This window comes from Mobula birostris, chromosome 6, assembly GCF_030028105.1.
Source record: "Mobula birostris isolate sMobBir1 chromosome 6, sMobBir1.hap1, whole genome shotgun sequence".
Taxonomy (NCBI): Eukaryota; Metazoa; Chordata; class Chondrichthyes; order Myliobatiformes; family Myliobatidae; genus Mobula; species Mobula birostris.
This window is the reverse complement of record NC_092375.1, coordinates 827,294-847,138: the sequence shown is the minus strand read 5'-3', so window position 1 is coordinate 847,138 and position 19,845 is coordinate 827,294. Positions and strand designations below refer to the sequence as shown.

The 19,845-nt window shown below is 45.4% G+C and overlaps 1 protein-coding gene across 8 annotated transcripts in view; it reads right to left on the bottom strand.

Annotated features, from left to right (window-relative positions):
- The window catches only part of pknox1.1 (pbx/knotted 1 homeobox 1.1), a 292,555-nt gene that overhangs the window by 17,595 nt on the left and 255,115 nt on the right, over positions 1-19,845 (bottom strand). For 7 of the 8 annotated variants that reach the window (XM_072259798.1, XM_072259797.1, XM_072259793.1 and 4 more), the window contains one exon: positions 5,529-5,704. The exons of the other annotated variant lie outside the window; for it this stretch is intronic. In XM_072259798.1, the coding sequence (XP_072115899.1) occupies positions 5,529-5,704 (176 nt within the window). The remainder of the gene's footprint in view (positions 1-5,528; positions 5,705-19,845) is intronic. 8 annotated transcript variants of the gene reach the window in all.

The window sequence follows — 19,845 nt, the reverse complement described above, 5'->3', positions numbered from 1 at the left end:
AAAAATTTCAACTCTGGGTCCAGACCTATCCTTCTCCATAATTATATTGAAACTAATAGCATTGTGATCACTGGACCCAAAGTGCTCCCCAACACAAACCTCCATCACCTGACCTATCTCATTCCCTAACAGGAGATCCAACACTGCCCCTTCTCTAGTTGGTACCTCTATGTATTGCTGCAAAAAACTATCCTGCACACATTTTACAAACTCCAAACCATCCAGCCATTTTACAGTATGGGCTTCCCAGTCTATGTGTGGAAAATTAAAATCTCCCACAATTACAACCTTATGGTCTGCTATCTCCTTACAAATTTGCTCCTCCAATTCTCGCTCCCCATTTGGTGGTTTATAATACACCCCCATAAGAGTTACTACACCTTTCCCATTCCTCAATTCCACTTAAATAGCCTCCCTAAACAAGCCCTCTAATCTATCCTGCCAGAGCACCGCTGTAATATTTTCTCTGACAAGCAATGCAACACCTCTCCCTCTTGTCCTTCCGATTCTATCGCACCTGAAGCAATTAAATCCAGGAATATTTAGTTGCCAATCACACCCCTCCTGTAACCATGTTTCACTAATAGCTACCACATCATTCTTCCAGGTATCAATCCATACTTTAAGCTCATCCACCTTTCTTATATTGCTCCTAGCATTAAAATAAATGCATATAAGAAATTTTCCACCTCCTCCTCTCTGTTGATCACTAACGGTGCAAACAACTTTACTATTTTCTTTTTCTTCCTTCTTCCTTACATCTGTTCCTACACTCTGGTTCCCCTCCCCCCTCGTATCTACTTTAAATCCACTGGAGCCTCTCTAGCAAACCTACCTGCAAGGATATTTGTCCCCCTCCAGTTCAGATGTAGACCGTCCCACTGGAACAGATCCCACCTTCCCTGGAAAACTGTCCAATTATCTATAAATCTGAAGCCCTCCCTCCTGCACCATGTCTTTAGCCACATGTTGATCTGCACTATCTTACTATTTCTAAACCCGCCTGCATGTGGCACTGGTAGCAATCCTGAGATTGCTATCCTGGAGGTCCTGTCCTTTAACTTGGCGCCTAACTCCCTAAACTCACCTTTCAGGACCTCCTCACTCTTCCTACCCACGTCATTGGTCCCTACATGGAACATGACATCTGGCTGCTCACCCTCCCTCTTGAGAATACCGAGAACTCAATCCGAGATATCGCGGATCTTGGCACCAGGGAGGCAACAGACCATCCAGGATTCTTGATCTCTTCCACAGAACCTCTTATCTATCCCCCTAACTATCAAATCCCCTAGCACTACTGCTCTCCTCTTTTCCCTCCTTCCCTTCTGAGTTAAGGGTCCCATCTCGGTGCCAGAGACGCAACCACTGCAACTTGTCCCTGGTAGGTCGTCCCCATCAACAGTATCCAAAATGATGTACTTATTATTGGTGGGAATGGCCACAGGGGTGCTCTGCTCATTCTGTCTATTACCCTTCCCTCTCCTGACAGTCACCTAGCTACCTGTCTCCTGACTCTTAGGGGTGACTATTTCCCTGTAACTCCTCTCTATTTCTCCCTCTGCCTTCCGAATGATCCGAAGTTCATCCAGCTCCAGCTCCAGCTCCAGTTCCCTAACTCGGTTTGTCAGGAGCTGCAGCTGGATGCAACTTTCGCAGGTGTAGTTATCAGGGACAATTGTGCTCGCCCTGATTTCCCACATACTGCAAACGGAGCACTCAACTGCCATAACTGCTGCCTTCATTACCTATCTGTTGACAATACCCCAAATGCGGCCTGACTAGTGTCTTATAAAGGCTCAGCATTATCTCCTTGCTTTTATACTCTATTCCCCTTGAAACAAATGTCAAGATTGCATTTATCTTCTTTACCATAGACTCAACCTGTAAATTAACCTTCTGGGATTTTTGCACAAAGACTCCTAAGTTCCGCTGTACCTCTGACGTTTGAACCTTCTCCCCATTTAGGTAATAGTCGGCACTATTGTTCCTTTTAGCAAAATGCATTATCATACATTTCCCAACACTGTAGTCCATCTACCACTTTTTTGCCCATTTTTCCAATTTCTCCAAGTCTTGCTCCAATTGCATTTCTTCCTTAGCACTGCCTGCCCCTCCACCGGATCTTCATATCATCAGCAATCTTCGCCACTAAGCCATCAATTGCATTATCTAAGTCACTGAAAAACAATATGAAAAGCAGCGGCCCCAATACTGATTCCTGAGGAACACCACTAGTCACCAGCAGCCAACCAGAAAAAGCCCCTTTTATTCCCACTTGCTCTCTTCTGCCTGTCAGCCATTCCACTATCCATGCCTGTACCTTTCCTGTAACATCACAGGATTTTATCTTGTTAAGCAGCCTCATGTGTGACACGATATCATTTGCCTTCTAAAGATCTAAATAAATGACATCCACTGCCTCCCCCATGTCCACCCTGCTTGTTACTTCCTCGAAGATTTGTCAGGCAAGATTTCCCTTTACAGAAACCATGCTGACTTTGACTTATTTTGTCATTAGTCTCCAAGTACCTCGAAACCTCATCCTTAATAATAGACCTCACACGTTCCCAACCACTGAAATTAGGCCAACTGGTCTATAATTTCCTTTCTTTTGCCTTCCTCCTTACTTAAAAAGTGGAGTTAAATTTGCAATCTTCCAGTCCTCCGGAACCATGCCAGAATCAAGTGATTCTTAAAAGATCATGACCAATACATCTGTTATCTCTTCAGCAACCTCTCTCAGGACTCTAGGATTTAGTCCACCCGGCCCGGGTGACTTATCCACATTAAGACCTTTGAGTTTGCCTGGCATTTTTTCCTTTGTAATAGCAATGGCACTCACTGCTCCTCCCTGACACTCACGGACATCTGGCAAACAGCTGCTGTCTTCCACAGTGAAGACTGATGCAAAGTACCTGTTAAGTTCATCTGTCATTTCTTTGTCCCCATTACTACCTCACCAGCACCATTTTCCAGTGGTCCAATATCAACTCTCACCTCCATTTTACTCTTTATATAACTGGAAAAGACTTTTGATATCCCGCTTTATATCATTGGCTAGTCTGCCCTCATACTTAATCTTTTAGTTGCCTTTTGTTGGATTTTAAAAGTTTCCCAATCATCCAACTTCTGACTCACTTTTGCTACCTAATACGCCCCTTCCTTGGCTTTTATGCAGTCCTTAATTTCCTTTGTCAGCCATGATTGCCCACCCTTGCCATTTGAGAACTTAATGGGACATATCTATCCTGATCTGGGATAACACAAACTTACTGTTTGACTCTGTAATACTGGTTACATCACGACATTGATCTGGGATGTCACTGATTTACTGATGGATACTGTAATACTAGGAACACCTTGACATTGATCTGGGATGGTATAGTGCCTTCACTGAAATACTGGCTACATCTCTTCATTGCTCTGGGATGTCAATGGCATACTGTCTGACGCTGTAATACTGGCTACATCTCGATATTGATCAGGGATGTCACTGAGTCACTGTCTGACACTAATACTGGCTACATCCTGACACTGATCTGGGAAGTCACTGATTCTGTCTGACACTGTTACTGGCTACATCTCAACATTGATCTGGGATGTCACTGACTTACTGTCTGACACCAATACTGGCTACATCTAGAATTGAATTGAATTGAATATCTTTATTGTCATTGTTGTGGGGCAATGAAACACAGTTTAGCAGCTCAACATTTTGCAGCATGACAAAGAATATATACATAAAATAAACTCTAAAACCTCAGGAGTGCAGTCCAAAATTAATAATATATGGATGGGGGGGTAGGACTATTGCACACCTGCCATTCCTGGAAGTGTGCTGCATTTAGCTGCCGCCGTCTTAGGAGGGGGGCAGGAGAAGGGAAGGGGGTGTTATACATTTCACTGCTTGTGGGTAGAAGCTGTTAAGGAATCTCTTTGTTTTCGTCCTTAATGCTCTGTATCTCTTCCCAGAAGGCAGAGGGGAAAACAGGTGATGTCCAGGATGAGTGGGATCCTTTGAAATACAAGTAGCCTTCTTTTGAAGTCTGCCAGTATAAATGTCTCTGAGTGAGGGTAATGTTGTGCCAATAACCCGCTCTGCTACCCTCACCACCTGCTGCAAGTCCTTCCTGTTCTGTTCTGTGCAGCTGGCAAACCACACTGCACAGCAATACGTCAGGAGGCTCTCTATAGTTGTCCGATAGAAGTTGATCAGCAGGTGATGAGGGAGGAGAGCGTGCTTTAGCTTCCTTAGGAAGTAGAGTCTCTGTTGGGCCTTCCCCACCTGATAAGAGATATGGGCAGTCCAGGTAAGGTCAGCCGAGATGTGGACGCCGAGGAACTTGAAACTCTCTACTCTCTCCACCTCTTTCCCATATATGTGCAGAGCAGAGTGCTCAACACGCTTTGATTTCCTGAAGTCTACTATCAGCTCCTTGGTTTTTGTGATGTTCAAGGCCAGGTTATTATGACAACACCATTCTGTCAAATGCTGTACCTCCTCCCTATAGGCTGTCTCATCACAGTCTGATATGATACCTATTAGGGTGGTATCGTCAGCAAATTTGACAATGGTGTTGGTGGAGTGAATGGTAGAGCAGTAATGGGTGAAAAGAGAATAGAGGATGGGGCTGAGAACACACCCTTGTGGTGTACCGGTGTTCAGGATGAGAGTAGATGATGTGTGTTCTCTCATCCTGACACTTTGGGGTCTGTTACTCAGAAAATCCAGTATCCATGAACACAGTGAACTGCCAAGGCCCAGGTTGCTCAATTTCCGCACCAGTTTGTCGGGGATGACTGTATTAAAAGCTGAGCTGTAGTCCACAAACAGCATTCTTACATAGGTGTTATCCTGATCCAGGTTTGTAAGGGCTGTGTGGAGAGCTGTGATGACTGCATCCTCTGTTGATCTGTTTGCACGATACGCAAACTGGTATTTAGCAAGGTCAGCAGGTATGGCAGACTTAATATAAGACAGTATGAGTCTCTCAAGACATCCATCTAGAATGCCACTGACTCACTGTCTGGCACTCTAATACTGGCTACATCCCGACACTGATCTGGGAAGTCACTGACTCTGTCTGACACTGATACTGGCTACATCTCAACATTGATCTGGGATGTCACCGACTCACTGACATGAACACTGGCTACATCTCGACACTGATCTGGGATGTCACTGACTTGCTGTCTGACACTAACACTGGCTACATCTCGATATTGATCTCGGATGTCAGTGACTCACTGTCTGATGGTAACACTGGCTATATCTCGCCACTGTCACCCACTATGTCTGACACTAATACTAGCTATACCTTGACATTGATCTGGTTTTTCAATGACTTACTGTCTGACACTGTAATACTGACTAAATTTCGACATTGATCTGGAATGTCACGGACTTACTGTCTAACACTATAATACTGCCGACATTGACATTGATCTGGGATATCACTAACTTGTTGTCTGACACTGTAATACTGGATACATCTCATCATTGGTCTGGGACGTCATTGACTTACTGTCTGATACGGTAATACTTGCTACGTGCTGCTGAGCCGCTCCCGATGCGATGGAATCTGGCCAGAATCGCTGCACCGGCCGACTCTGTGTCTTGATCTTCTTAGCCTTTGGCGGAGTGTCAGGATTACTGGCATCAAGCATAGGTTGTAATATCCGCCTTCGAGCATTGATGAACCTGTGGCCAAACACAGTGAGTTCAGCAAGGAATGGGTGTTTGAAGCTGAAGGTCTCATGCAAAACTCATTCCTAATTGGTACCAGTGATCCTTGACTCCTATGTGTTTCCGACACTCCACTACCAAGGCAGCCTCAAGGCTATGGGAACCCATCAATGATTTCCCTCAATCCTTGCTTCTTTTTGTGTTTGAGAGTTGACTGACAAGAGAAGCCACAAGGCTATCAGAACCATTAATGCTTTCCCTCAATCTTTGGACTGGACAACGAAGAGCAGCCTCAAAGTCATCAGAACCCTTCAATTCCAATCCTCCATCCTTGCCTCCTAAATGTTTCAGAGACTGAATCACCAAGTACAGCCTCCAGGCCTTCTCTGTAAAATGTTCCACATTCACTGGAAGGATAAGCAAATGACCATAAAACCAAAAGACACAGGAGGAGAATTAGGCCATTCTATTTATCAAGTCTGCTCTCCCATTTCATCAGGGATGATTTCTATACCTCCCAATTCATTCTCTTGTCTTCTCCCCTAACCAAAAGACCATAAGACATAGGAAGAGAGTTATGCCATTCAGCTCACAGAGTCTGCTCCACCATGCCATCATGGCTAATCCCAGAAGCCACTCAACCCCATACACCCACCTTCTCACCATATCCTATCATGCCCTGACCGATCAGGAAACTATCAACTTCCGTCTTAAATATACTCATGGACTTGGCCTACATTGCAGTCTGTGGCAGAGCATTCCACAGATTCACTACTCTCTGGCTAAAGAAAATCCCACTTACCTCTGTTCTAAAAGGTCACCTGTCAATTTTGAGGTTGTGGCCTCTAGTTCTGGATACCCCCAACATAAGAAATATCCTCTCCACATTAACCTTATCCTTTCCACATTTGGTAGGTTTTAATAAGATCCCCCTGCATTCTTCTAAATTCCAGTGAGTACTGAAAGATGCCGAAGCTGCCAAATGCTCACGTTAACTCCCTCCTTCCCGGAATCACCCTCATCAACGTCCTCTGGACTGCCTCCAATGACAACACATCCTATCTGAGATATCGGGCACAAAACTATCGACAATACTCGAAGTGCGGCCTGACTGATGTCCTGTAAAGCAAGGGTCCCCAACCGTTTTTGCACCGCGGACCGGTTTAATATTGACAATATTCTTGCGGACCGGCCGACCGGGGTGGGTGTTCAAGTAGGGATAAACTCACCTCAACATGTCTTTTACAGTTAGGGTTGCCAACTTTCTCACTCCCAAATAAGGGACAAAAGTAGCAGTCAAATCCTGGTACACCTTACCCCAGGAAAGACTACCATGACCATGAAGCCTTGCATGGGCATCTGTGTGCACATGCATGACGTGCGCATGCGCGTACGTGCTAATTTTTTCCCCAACAAATTTGGTTTTGCCTTCATCTTCCCAACTATACTGTAGATACATTATTTCTACTTTATATAGGCTGTGTATTTATCATATAATTCCTGCTTTTACTATATGTTAGTGTTATTTATTTTTGGTTTTATGTGTTATTTGGTATGATTTGTTTGGTTATTTTTTGGGTCTGGGAATGCTCAAACTTTTTCCCCATATAAATTAATGGTAATTGCTTCTTCACTTTACGCTATTTCGGCACGAATGGTTTCATAGGAACGCTCCACCTTAGCGGGGGAAATACGGGACCAGGGCGGTCCCGTGTGGGACAAACCAATTTCGCCCAATATATGGGATGTCCCGGCAAATACGGAACAGTTGGCAACCCTATGTTCAAGTTCAACAGTGCGTGACAGGGAATGAGGAAAGGTGCAGCTGACTCATACCGTTTCCTCATGGCCTGGTGGCACATGCTTTGCGGCCCAGTGGTTGGGGACCGCTGCTGTGAAGCCTCAGCATTATCTCCTTGCTTTTATATTCTATTCTCCTTGAAATAAATGCTAACATTGTACTTGACTTCTTTACCACAGACTCAACCTGTAAATTAACTTTCTGGGATTCTTGCACAAGGACTCCCAAGTCACTCTGCAACTCTGATGTTTGAACCTTCTTCCCATTTAGATAACTGTCTGCACTATTGTTCCTTTTACCAAAATGCATTATCATACATTTCCCAACACTGTATTCCATCTGTCACTTTTTTGCCCATTCTTCCAATCTGTCTAAGTCCTGCTGCAATCGCATTGCTTCCTCAGCATTACCTACCTCTCCACCTATCTTTGTATCATCTACAAACTTTGCCACAAAGACATCAATTCCATTTTCCAAATCACTGACAAATAATGTGAAAAGTACCGGTCCCAATACTGACCCCTGAGGAACACCACTAGTTACGGGTAACCAACCAGAAAAGGCCCCTTTATTCCCACTCACTGCTTCCTGCCTGTCAGCCATCCTCATCCATGCCAGTATCTTTCTTGTAACGCTGTATGATTTTTATCTTGTTAAGTAGCCTCATGTGTGGCACCTTATCAAACACCTTCTGAAAATCCAAGTAAGTAACATCCACTGACTCTCTTTTGTCCACCTTGCTTGTTACTTCCTCGAAGAACTCTAACAGATTTGTCAAACACAATTTCCCTTTACAGAAACCATGATGACTTTGACTTATTCTGTCATTAGTCTCCAAGTACCAAACCACATCCTTAATAACAGACTCCAACACTTTCCCAACCACTGAGATTAGGCTAACTGACCATGAGACCATAAGACAAAGGAGCAGAAGTCAGCCATTCGGCCCATCGAGTCTGCTCCGCCATCTTATCATGAGCTCATCCATTCTCCCATTTAGTCCCACTTCCCCGCCTTCTCACCATAACCTTTGATGCCCTGGCTACTCAGATACCTTAAACAGAAAATAATCTGCAGATGCTGGGGTCAAAGCAACACTCACAACACACTGGAGGAACTCAGCAGGTCGGGCAGCATCCGTGGAAACAATCAGTCAACGTTTCGGGCCGGAACCCTTTGTCAGGACTGAAGAGGGAAGGGGCAGAGGCCCTATAAAGAAGGTGGGGGGAGGGTGGGAAGGAGAAGGCTGGTAGGTTCCAGGTGAAAAACCAGTAAGGGGAAAGATAAAGGGGTGGGGGAGAGGAAGCAGGGAGGTGATAGGCAGGAAAGGTGAAGAAGGAATAGGGGAAAACACAATGGGTAGTAGAAGGAGGTGGAACCATGAGGGAGGTGATAGGCAGCTGGGGGAGGGGGCAGAGTGACATAGGGATAGGGGAAGGGAGGGGGGAGGGAATTACCGTAAGTTGGAGAATTCTATGTTCATACCGAGGGGCTGGAGACTACCTAGACGGTATATGAGGTGTTGCTCCTCCAACCTGAGTTTAGCCTTATCATGGCAGTAGAGGAGGCCATGTATGGGCATATCCGAATGGGAGTGGGAAGCAGAGTTGAAGTGGGTGGCAACCGGGAGATCCTGTCTGTTGTGGCGAATGGAGTGGAGGTGCTCGATGAAGCGGTCCCCCAATCTGCGTCGGGTTTCACTGATGTAGAGGAGGCCGCACCGGGAGCACTGGATGCAATAGATGACCCCAACAGACTCACAAGTAAAGTGTTGCCTCACTTGGAAGGACTGTTTGGGGCCCTGAATGGTGGCAAGTGAGGAGGTGTAGGGACAGGTGTAGCACTTGCGCTTACAGGGATAAGTGCCGGGTGGGAGATCCGTGGGGAGGGACGTGTGGATCAGGGAGTCGCGGAGGGACCGATCCCTGTGGAAAGCGGAGAGGGGTGGAGAGGGAAAGATGTGCTTAGTGGTGGGGACCTGTTGAAGGTGGCGGAAGGTGTGGAGGATAATGTGCTGGATCCGGAGGCTGGTGGGGTGGTAGGTGAGGACAAGGGGAACTCTGCGGTGTCGGGAGGATGGGGTGAGGACCGAAGTGCAGGAAATGGAGGAGAGGCGGGTGAGGGCATCATTGATGACAGCAGAAGGGAGACCACGATCCTTAAAGAAAGAGGACATTTGAGATGTCCTGGAACGGAGAGCCTCATTCTGGGAGCAGATGCGGCGGAGACGGAGGAACTGGGAATAGGGAATGGCATCTTTGTGTGTGGCAGGGTGGTAAGAGGTATAGTCGAGGTAGTTATGAGAGTCAGTGGGCTTGTAGAAGATGTCAGTGGACAGTCTGTCTCCAGAGATGGAGACCGAGACATCGAGAAAGCGGAGAGAAGTGTCCGAGATACAGCAAGTGAATTTGAGGGCTGGGTGGAAGTTAGAAGTAAAGTTGATGAAATTGACGAGCTCAGCATGGGTGCAGGAAGCAGCAACAATGTAGTCGTCAATGTACCGAAGGAAAAGTTGGGGAGAGGTACCAGAATAGGTTTGGAGCACAGGCTGTTCCACATAATCAACGAAGAGGCAGGCATAGCTGGGGTCCATGCGAGTTCCCATAGCTACACCCTTGGTCTGAAGACAGTGGGAAAAGCCAAAAGAGAAGTTATTGAGTGTGAGAACCAGTTCTGCCAACCGGAGGAGGGTAGTGGTGGTGGGGAACTGGTGAGGTCTATTATCCAGAAAGTAGCGGATGGCTTTGAGGCCTTCTAGATGGGGAATGGAGGTGTATAAGGATTGGACATCCATAGTGAAAATGAAGTGTTTGGGACCGGGGAACTGGAAGTTATTGAAGAGATGGAGGGCATGGGATGTATCCCGGATGTAGGTGGGGAGGGACTGAACTATGGGTGAGAAAATGGAGTCCAGGTAGGCAGATACAAGTTCGGTGGGATAGGAGCAGGCAGAAGGGTTTCGGCCCGAAACGTTGACTGATCGTTTCCACAGATGCTGACCGACCTGCTGAGTTCCTCCAGCGTGTTGTGAGTGTTACTCAGATACCTATCAATCTCTGCCTTAAATACACCCAATGACTTGGCCTCCACTGCCGCCCGTGGCAACAAATTCCATAGATTCACCACCCTCTGGCTAAAAAAATTTCTTCGCACCTATGTTCTGAACGGGCGCCCTTCAATCCTTAAGTCATGCCCTCTCGTACTAGACCGCCCCACCATGGGAAACAACTTTGCCACATCCACTCTGTCCATGCCTTTCAACATTCGAAATGTTTCTATGAGGTCTCCCCTCATTCTTCTAAACTCCAAGGAATACAGTCCAAGAGCGGACAAACGTTTCTCATATGTTAACCCTCTCATTCCCGGAATCATTCTAGTAAATCTTCTCTGAACCCTCTCTGTCAGCACATCCTTTTTTAAATAAGGAGCCCAGAACTGCCCACAGTACTCCAAGTGAGGTCTTACCAGCGCCTTATAGAGCCTCAACATCACATCCCTGCTCCTATACTCTATTCCTCTAGAAATGAATGCCAACATTGCATTCGCCTTCTTCACCACTGACTCAACCTGGAGGTCAACCTTAAGGGTATCCTGCACGAGGACTCCCAAGTCCCATTGCATCTCAGAACTTTGAATTCTCTCCCCATTTAAATAATAGTCTGCCCGTTCATTTCTTCTGCCAAAGTGCATAACCATACACTTTCCAACATTGTATTTCATTTGCCATTTCTTTGCCCATTCTTCCAATCTATCCAAGTCTCTCTGCAGACTCTCTGTTTCCTCAGCACTACCGGCCCCTCCACCTATCTTTGTATCATCAGCAAACTTAGCCACAAAGCCATTTATTCCATAATCCAAATCGTTGATATACAATGTAAAAAGAAGTGGCCCCAACACCGACCCCTGTGGAGCACCACTGGTAACCGGCAGCCAACCAGAATAGGATCCCTTTATTCCCACTCTCTGTTTCCTGCCAATCAGCCAATGCTCCACCCACGTGTGTAACTTTCCCGTAATTTCATGGGCTCTTACCTTGTTAAGTAGCCTCATGTGTGGCACCTTGTCAAAGGCCTTCTGAAAATCCAAATATACAACATCCACTGCATCTCCCTTGTCTAGCCTACTTGTAATTTCCTCAAAAAATTGCAATAGGTTTGTCAGACAGGATTTTCCTTTAAGGAAACCATGCTGAGTTTTGCCTATCTTGTCATATGCCTCCAGGTACTCCGTAACCTCATCTTTGACAATCAACTCCAACAATTTCCCAACCACCGATGTCAAGCTAACAGGTCTATAATTTCCTTTTTGCTTCCTTGCCCCCTTCTTAAATAGCGGAGTGACACTTGCAATCTTCCAGTCCTCCTGAACCATGCCAGAATCTATCGACTTTTGAAAGATCATTGCTAATGCCTCCACAATCTCCACAACTACTTCCTTCAGAACACGAGGGTGCATTCCATCTGGTCTGGGAGAATTATCTACCCTTTGACTATTCAGCTTCCTGAGTATTTTCTCTGTTGTAATTGTGACTGCGCACACTTCTCTTCCCTGACACCCTTGAGTGTCCAGTATATTGCTGATGTCTTCCTTAGTGAAGACTGACGCAAAATACTCGTTCAGTTCCTCCGCCATCTCCTTATCTCCCATTACAATTTCTCCAACATCATTTTCTATCGGTCCTATATCTACTCTCATCTGTCTTTTACTCTTTATATACTTGAAAAAGCTCTTAGTATCCTCTTTGATATTATTTGCTAGCTTCGTTTCATAGTTCATCTTTTCCCTCTTAATGACCTTCTTAGTTTCCTTCTGTAAGCTTTTAAAAACTTCCCAATCCTCTGTCTTCCCACTAAGTTTTGCTTCCTTGTATGCCCTCTCCTTTGCTTTAACTTTGGCTTTGACTTCTCTTGTCAGCCACGGTTAAATCCTTCTTCCATTTGAAAATTTCTTCTTTTTTGGAATATATCTGTCTTGCACCTTCCTCACTTCTCGCATAAACTCCAGCCACTGCTGCTCTGCCGTCCTTCCTGCCAGTGTCCCTTTCTAGTCAACTTTGGCCAGTTCCTCTCTCATGCCATTGTAATTTCCTTTACCCCACTGAAATACTGACACATCGGATTTCGGCTTCTCTTTTTCAAATTTCACAGTGAACTCAATCATGTTATGATCACTGCCTCCTAAGGGTTCCTTCACCTCAATCTCTCTAATCACCTCTGGTTCATTACACAATACCCAATCCAGTACAGCCGATCCCCTAGTGGGCTCAACAACAAGCTGTTCTAAAAAGCCTTCTCGTAGACACTCTACAAATTCTCTCTCTTGAGATCCAGTACCGACCTGTTTTTCCCAATCCACTCACATGTTAAAATCCCCCACAATTATCGTAACACTGCCCTCCTGACAAGCCTTTTCTATTTCCTGTTGTAATTTGTAGTCCACATCACTGCGACTGTTTGGAGGCCTGTATATAACTGCCATGAGGATCCTTTTACCCCCTGCGATTTCTTAGCTCAACCCATAAAGATTCTGCACCTTCCGATCCTATGTCACCTCTTTCTAATGAATAAGTATCACTTCTTCCCAATAAAGCCACGCCACCCCCTCTGCCTACCTGCCTATCCTTCCAATACATCGTGTATCCTTGGACGTTCAGCTCTCAGAGACATGCATCCTTTAGCCACGTCTCAGTGATGGCCGCAATATCATACCTGCCAATCTGTAACTGTACGACAAGATCATCCACCTTATTCCTTATGTTGCGTGCATTTAAGTATAACACCTTAAGACCAATATTTGGTACTTTTTGCTTTGAGCTATAGTTTCCTTTTTGCTTTGACCTATAGTTTCCTTTCTTTTGCCTTCCTCACTTCTTAAATTGTGGAGTGACATTTGTAAACTTCTAGTCCTCCGGGACCATGCCAGAATCAAGTGATTCTTTAAAGATCACGACCAAGACATCATTATCTCTTCAGCAACCTCTTTCAGGACTCTGGGATGTGGTCCAGGTGACTTATCCACCTTAAGTTTGCCTAGCACGTTTTCTTTTGTAATAGCAATGGCACTCACTACTGCTCCCTGACATTCAAGGACCTCTGGCATATTGCTAGTGTGGGGGGGGAATCTCATTGAAACCATCTAGGCCTTTCAATATTCAATCGGATTCAATGAGATCCCCCCACATTCTTCTAAACTACAGGCCCAGAGCCACAAATGCTTTCATGTGCTAACTCCTTCATTCCCAGAATCATTCTCATGAAGCTTTTATAGACCCTCTGAAATATGACGAATAGCAGTTCTGCAAAATGCTCTACATTCTCTTGAAGTATCAGCAAATGAACGTCAGTATTTACTGAGTTATGCTGAGTCAGTTATGCCAGTCCCATAACCCTCTCAGCGGCCCCTCTCCATGTACCTATCCAGGTATTTTTTAAATGACGCTATTGTACCTCTCTCAAACACTTTTCTGGAAGTTTGTTCCATATACTCACCACCCTCTGCATGAAAATGTTGCCCTTCGAGTCTTTTTAAATCTGTCCCCCCCTCACCTTCAGCCTATGCCCCTCGTGTTGAACTCCCCTACTTGGAGAAAAGACTTATCGTTCAGCTAATCCATACATCTCATAATCTCAATCATTTCTGTAAGGTTGGCCCTCATGTTCCTACAACACAAGAAAATAAATCTAGCTTGGCCAGCCTCTCCCAATAACTCGGGTCGTCTACATCCTTTTTAATTTCCTCTTCACTATATCCAGTTTAACTAAGACTTTCCTACAACATTCCCGACATGCCTGACTTCATTCTCCTGAAGCAGATAGTCTATCCCCAGCTCGGTCATGGCAGAGGATTAACACACAGACAGTGAATAACACTCGAGGACATGGTAGAGCTTTCTTGAAGAGCAACAGCTTTCGTGAGTCCTGAGGACCCCTAACCTGTGACAACCTGTGACAATTCAAAGTGTATGAGCAGTTGGGATGGTGTTGAAGATTCCCGTCCATGCTGTCAAGGCCCTTCAATATTTGATCGGCTTGAATCACACAATAAGCCCTGCATAAGGAGCAGAAGAAGTGAACCACCTCACAAACTACCACCACACCAGACCTCAAACAAGAGAAAACCTCCAGATGCTGGAAATCCAAGCAAAACACACAAAACTGGGTACAGGAGAGTGAGCAGATAATTGATCAGGGTTACAGGGAAGTAGTCACTCCAAAGTTGCAGGAGGCGAGTAACTGGGTGACTGTCAGGAAGAATGGAAATATAAATAGGCAGTTAGAGCAGAGCACACCTGTGGCCATTCCCCTCAAATATAAGTGTACCACTTCGGATACTTTTGTGGGAGATGACCTCCCGGGGGAATGAGGGGAACAGACAGGAGATTCTGCGGACATGGACGGGACACCCAGATAGTACGTTGCCTCCCAGGTGCTAGGGTCATGAATGTCTCAGATCGCATCCACAGCATTTTGGAGAGGGAGGGGTAGCAGCCAGATGTCTTGGTACATATTGGTACCAATGACATAGGAAGGAAAAGCAATGAGGTCCTGAAAAGAGAATTTAGAGAGCTAGGTAGGAAGCTGAGAAGCAGGACCTCCAGGGTAGTAATTTCTGGATTGCTGTTAGTGCCCCGTGCCAGTGAGAGTAGAAACAGGATGATCTGGCAGATAAATGTGTGGCGAGAAGCTGGTGCCGGGGGCAAGGGTTCAGGTTCTTGGATCATTGGGATCTCTCCTGGGGGAGGAATGACCTGTTCAACAGTAACAGGTTGCTCCTAAACCTGAGGGGGACCAATATTCTCGCGGGCAGGTTTGTTAGACCTGTTGGGGAGGGTTTAAACTAATTTGGCAGGGGGGTGGGACTGGAGTGATAGGACTCAGGATAAGACGGATGGTAAAAAAATAAAGATAACGTGCAGTCAGACTGCCAGGAAGGGCAGTCAGGTGATGGGAATAGTCACAGCCAACAGGGTGAATATCAGTACATTAAGGATGCAAAATCAAAAAGGGTAGCAAATACGGTACTTAACGGGTTGTACCTCAATGCTCAGAGTATAAGAAATAAGGTGGATGAACTTGTTGCAATATTACAGATTGCCAGGTATGATGATGTGGCCATCACTGAATCGTGGCTGAAGGATATTTGTAATTGGGAGTTGAAAGTCCAAGGTTACACATTGTATCAGAGGGATAGGAAGGTAGACAGAGGGGGAGGCGTGGCTGTACTGGTAAAGAATGGCATCAAATCAGTAGAAAGATGTGACATAGATATTGAATCCTTGTGGATTGAGTTAAGAAACTGTAAGGGTAAAAGGACCCTGATGGCAGTTATATACAGGCCTCCCAACAATGGCTGGGAGGTGGACCACAGGTTACAACAGGAAACAGAAAAGGCAAGTCAAAAGGCCAATGTTATGATAGTCATGGGAGATTTTAACATGCAGGTCAATTAGGAAAATCAGGAAGGTAATGGATCACAAGAAAGTGAGTTTGTTGAATACTTAAGCGATGGCTTTTTAGAGCAGTTTGTCGTTGAGCCTCCTAGGGGATCAGCTATACTGGATTGGGTGTTATGTAATGAACTGGAGGTGATTAGGGAGCTTAAGGTAAAAGAACCTCAGGAAACAGTGATCACAATATGATTGAGTTCAACTTGAAATTTGATAGAGAAAGTAAAGACTGATGTAGCAGTATTTCAGTGGTCTAAGGGAAATTAAAGTGGTATGAGAGAGGAGTTGGCCTAAGTAAACTGAAAGGAGCTGCTGGCAGGGATGTCAACAAAGCAGCAATGGCGTGCATTTTTGGGAAAACTGAGGAAGGTGCAGGACACATGTATTCCAAAATGAAGGAATACTCAAATGGCAAAATAGTACAACCGTGGCTGACAAGGGAAGACAAAGCTAATGTAAAAACAAAGGAGAGGGCATAAAACAAAGCAAAAATCAGTGGGAATTTAGAGGATTGGGAAATTTTTAAAAACCTGCAGAGAGCAACTAAAAGCATCATTAGAAGGGAAAAGATGAAATATGAAAGCAAGCTAGCAAATAATAACGGGGAACAAGGAGAAGGCAGATGAATTAAATTTGTCATTCGTAAGGCCAGTGATGTTGTGGCGATGGAACTGGACTCTCTGACGGTGGTGTCTGAAAGAGGATGCTGTCCAAGTTGCATGCCATCCTGGACAATGTCTCCCATCCACTACAAAATGCGCTGGTTGGGCACAGGAGTACATTCAACTAGAGACTCATTCCACCAAGATGCAACACAGAGCGTCATAGGAAGTCATTCCTGCCTGTGGTCATCAAACTTTACAACTCCTCCCTTGGAGGGTCAGACACCCTGAGCCAATAGGCTGGTCCTGGACTTATTTTCTGGCATAATTTACATATTACTATTTAATTATTTATGGTTTTATATTGCTATATTTATACTCTATTCTTGGTTGGTGTAACTGTCACGAAAACCAATTTGCCTCGGGATCAATAAAGTATGACTATGACTAAGACTAAGTGAGTATTTTGCAACAGTCTTCACTGTGGAAGACACGAGCAGTGTGCCAGATGTTGTAGAGTGTCAAGGAAGAGAAGTGGGTGCAGTTATTAATACAAAGGAGAAGGTGCTCAAAAAACTGAAAGATCTAGAAGTACATTAGTCACCCCAACCAGATGAACTGCAACCTAGGGTTCTGAAAGAGGTAGCGTTAGAGGTTGTGGCGACATTAGAAATGATCTTTCAAAAATCATTGGACTCTGACATAGTGCCAGAGAAATGAAAAACTGCGAATATCACTCCACTCTTTAAGAAAGGAAGAAGGCAGCAGAAAGGAAATTATAGACCAGTTAGCCTGACCTCATGGGAACCAGGGGATAGGCAAGGGGTATAGTCAGAGGGACAGAGGGAGAAAAAGGAGAGTGAAGCATTGGAGTATACCCCTTGCGCATCCTCTGGTTCCCCCCGACCCCTCGTCTTTCTCCTCGGACCTCCTGTCCCATGATCCTCTCATATCCCCTTTGCCAATCACCTGTCCAGCTCTTGGCTCCATCCCTCCCCCTCCTGTCTTCTCCTATCATTTTGGATCTCCCCCTCCCCCTCAAATCTCTTACTAACTCTTCCTTCAGTTAGTCCTGACGAAGGGTCTCGGCCTGAAACATCGACTGAGATGCTGCCTGGCCTGCTGCGTTCACCAGCAACTTTGATGTGTGTTGCTTGAATTTCCAGCATCTGCAGAATTCCTGTTGTTTGCGTTTTTAAGATGGTTAGAGCATTAGCTAATTAGAAGAAGGCAGTAAGTGGGAATAAAAGGATCCTTGTCTGGCTGGCCGCCGGTAACTAGTGGTGTTTCTCAGGGGTCGGTGTTGGGACTACTTCTTCTTACGCTGTACATAAATGATTTGGATGATGGAATAAATGGCAGATGATACGAAGACTGCTGGAGGGGCAGGTAATGTTGAGGAAACAGGTAGGCTGCAGAAAGACTTAGACAGATTAGGAGAATGGGCAAGAAAGTGGCAAATGAAATACAATGTTGGCAAATGCATGGTCTTGCACTTTGGTAATAGGAATAAATGTGCGGACTATTTTCTAAACGGGGAGAAAATACAAAAATCTGAGATGCAAAGGGACTTGGGAGACCTTGTGCAGAACACCCTAAAGGTTAACTTGCAGGTTGAGTCGGTGGTGAGGAAGGCAAATGCAATGTTAGCATTCATTTCAAGAGGTCTAGAATACAAGAGCAGGAACGTGATGCTGAGGCTTTATAGGCACTGGTGAGGCCTCACCTTGAGTATTGTGAACAGTTTTGGGCTCCTCATTTTAGAAGAGAAGTGCTGGCATTAGAGAGGGCCCAAAGGAGGTTCACAAGGATGATTCCAGGAATGAAAGGGTTATCATACGAGGAACATTTAATGGTTCTGGGTCTGTACTCGCTGGAATTTAGAAGGATGAGGGGGGTATCTCATTGAAACCTTTTGAATGTTGAAAGGCCTGGACAGAGTAGATGTGGAAAGGATGTTTCCCATGGTGGGAGAGTCTAGGACAAGAGGGCACAGCCTCAAGATAGAGGGGCGCCCTTTCAAAACAGAGATGCAGAGAAATTTCTTTTGCCAGAGGGTGATGAATTTGTGAAATTTATTGCCATGTGCAACTGCTGTGGAGGTCAGGTCTTTGGGTGTATTTAAGGCAGAGATTGATAGGCTCTTGATTGGACATGGCATCAAAGGTTACGGGGAGAAGGCCGCGAAATAGGGTTGAGGAGGAGGGAAAAAATGATCAGCCGTGATTGAATGGCAGAGCCGACTCGATGGAGCAAATGGCCTAATTCTGCTCCTGTGTCTTATGGTCTCATGGAAATGCTGGAGGAACTCAGCAAGACAGACAGTATCTATGGAAAAGAGTACAATCCACATTTTCAGGACAGGACTCTCCATTAGGCCGGGAGAAAAAAAAGATGAGGAGTCAGAGTTAAAAGGTGTGGGTAGCAGAGGAAGAAACATAAGGGGATAGGTGAAACCGGGATGTGGGGTAAGGGGTGAAGTAAAGAGCTGAGAAGTTGATTGGTGAAAGAGATACAAGGCTGGAGAAGGGGGAATCTAATAAAAGAGGACAGAAGGCCAAGGAAGAAAGAAAAGGGGGAGGAGCACCAGAGGGAGGTGATGGGCAGGTAAGGAGATATAGTGAGAGGCAGGGAAAGGGGAGTGGGGAATGGTGAAGGTAGGGGGCATTGCTGCAAGTTCGGGAAATTGATGTCCATGCCATCAGCTTGGAGGCTACCCAGGTGGAATACTAGGTGTTGCTCCTCCAAACTGAGTGTGGCCTCATCACGATAGTAGAGGAGGCCATGAATTAACATGTTGGAGTGGGTATAGGAATTGGAATCCCGCTTTTTCTGGCAGATGGAGCATAGGTGCTCAGTGAAGTGGTCTTCCAATCTACGTCAGGTCACCACACCTGACCTGTCAGCAACTTCCTGCCCCATGTATGCAATAGTCTGCGGTCCCCACATCAGCATCTTCAGAACCCACAAAACTTTTATCTTGGGGGATAGACAATAAGAAAGAATTCAGTTGTGTCAAACAGGGCAACAATACTAATTTTTGACACAGAACTGTTGCAATCCAATCTTAACGGCCTTTATGGTCTCAATTACTGTAATGTTGTCCTTGTTGACAATCCATTCAACACTTCAACACACAGGTACACAGCAAGCATGTTTTTATGTGCACCTCTGCATGCACATGCTTATGACAATAAACTCAACTTTGACTTTCATGTTTCAGGTCAAGACCATTCATCTAAACTGACAGGGTGGAAGTTAGTGGCTAAGTTGATGAAATTGTTGAGTTCCACATGGGTGCAGGAGG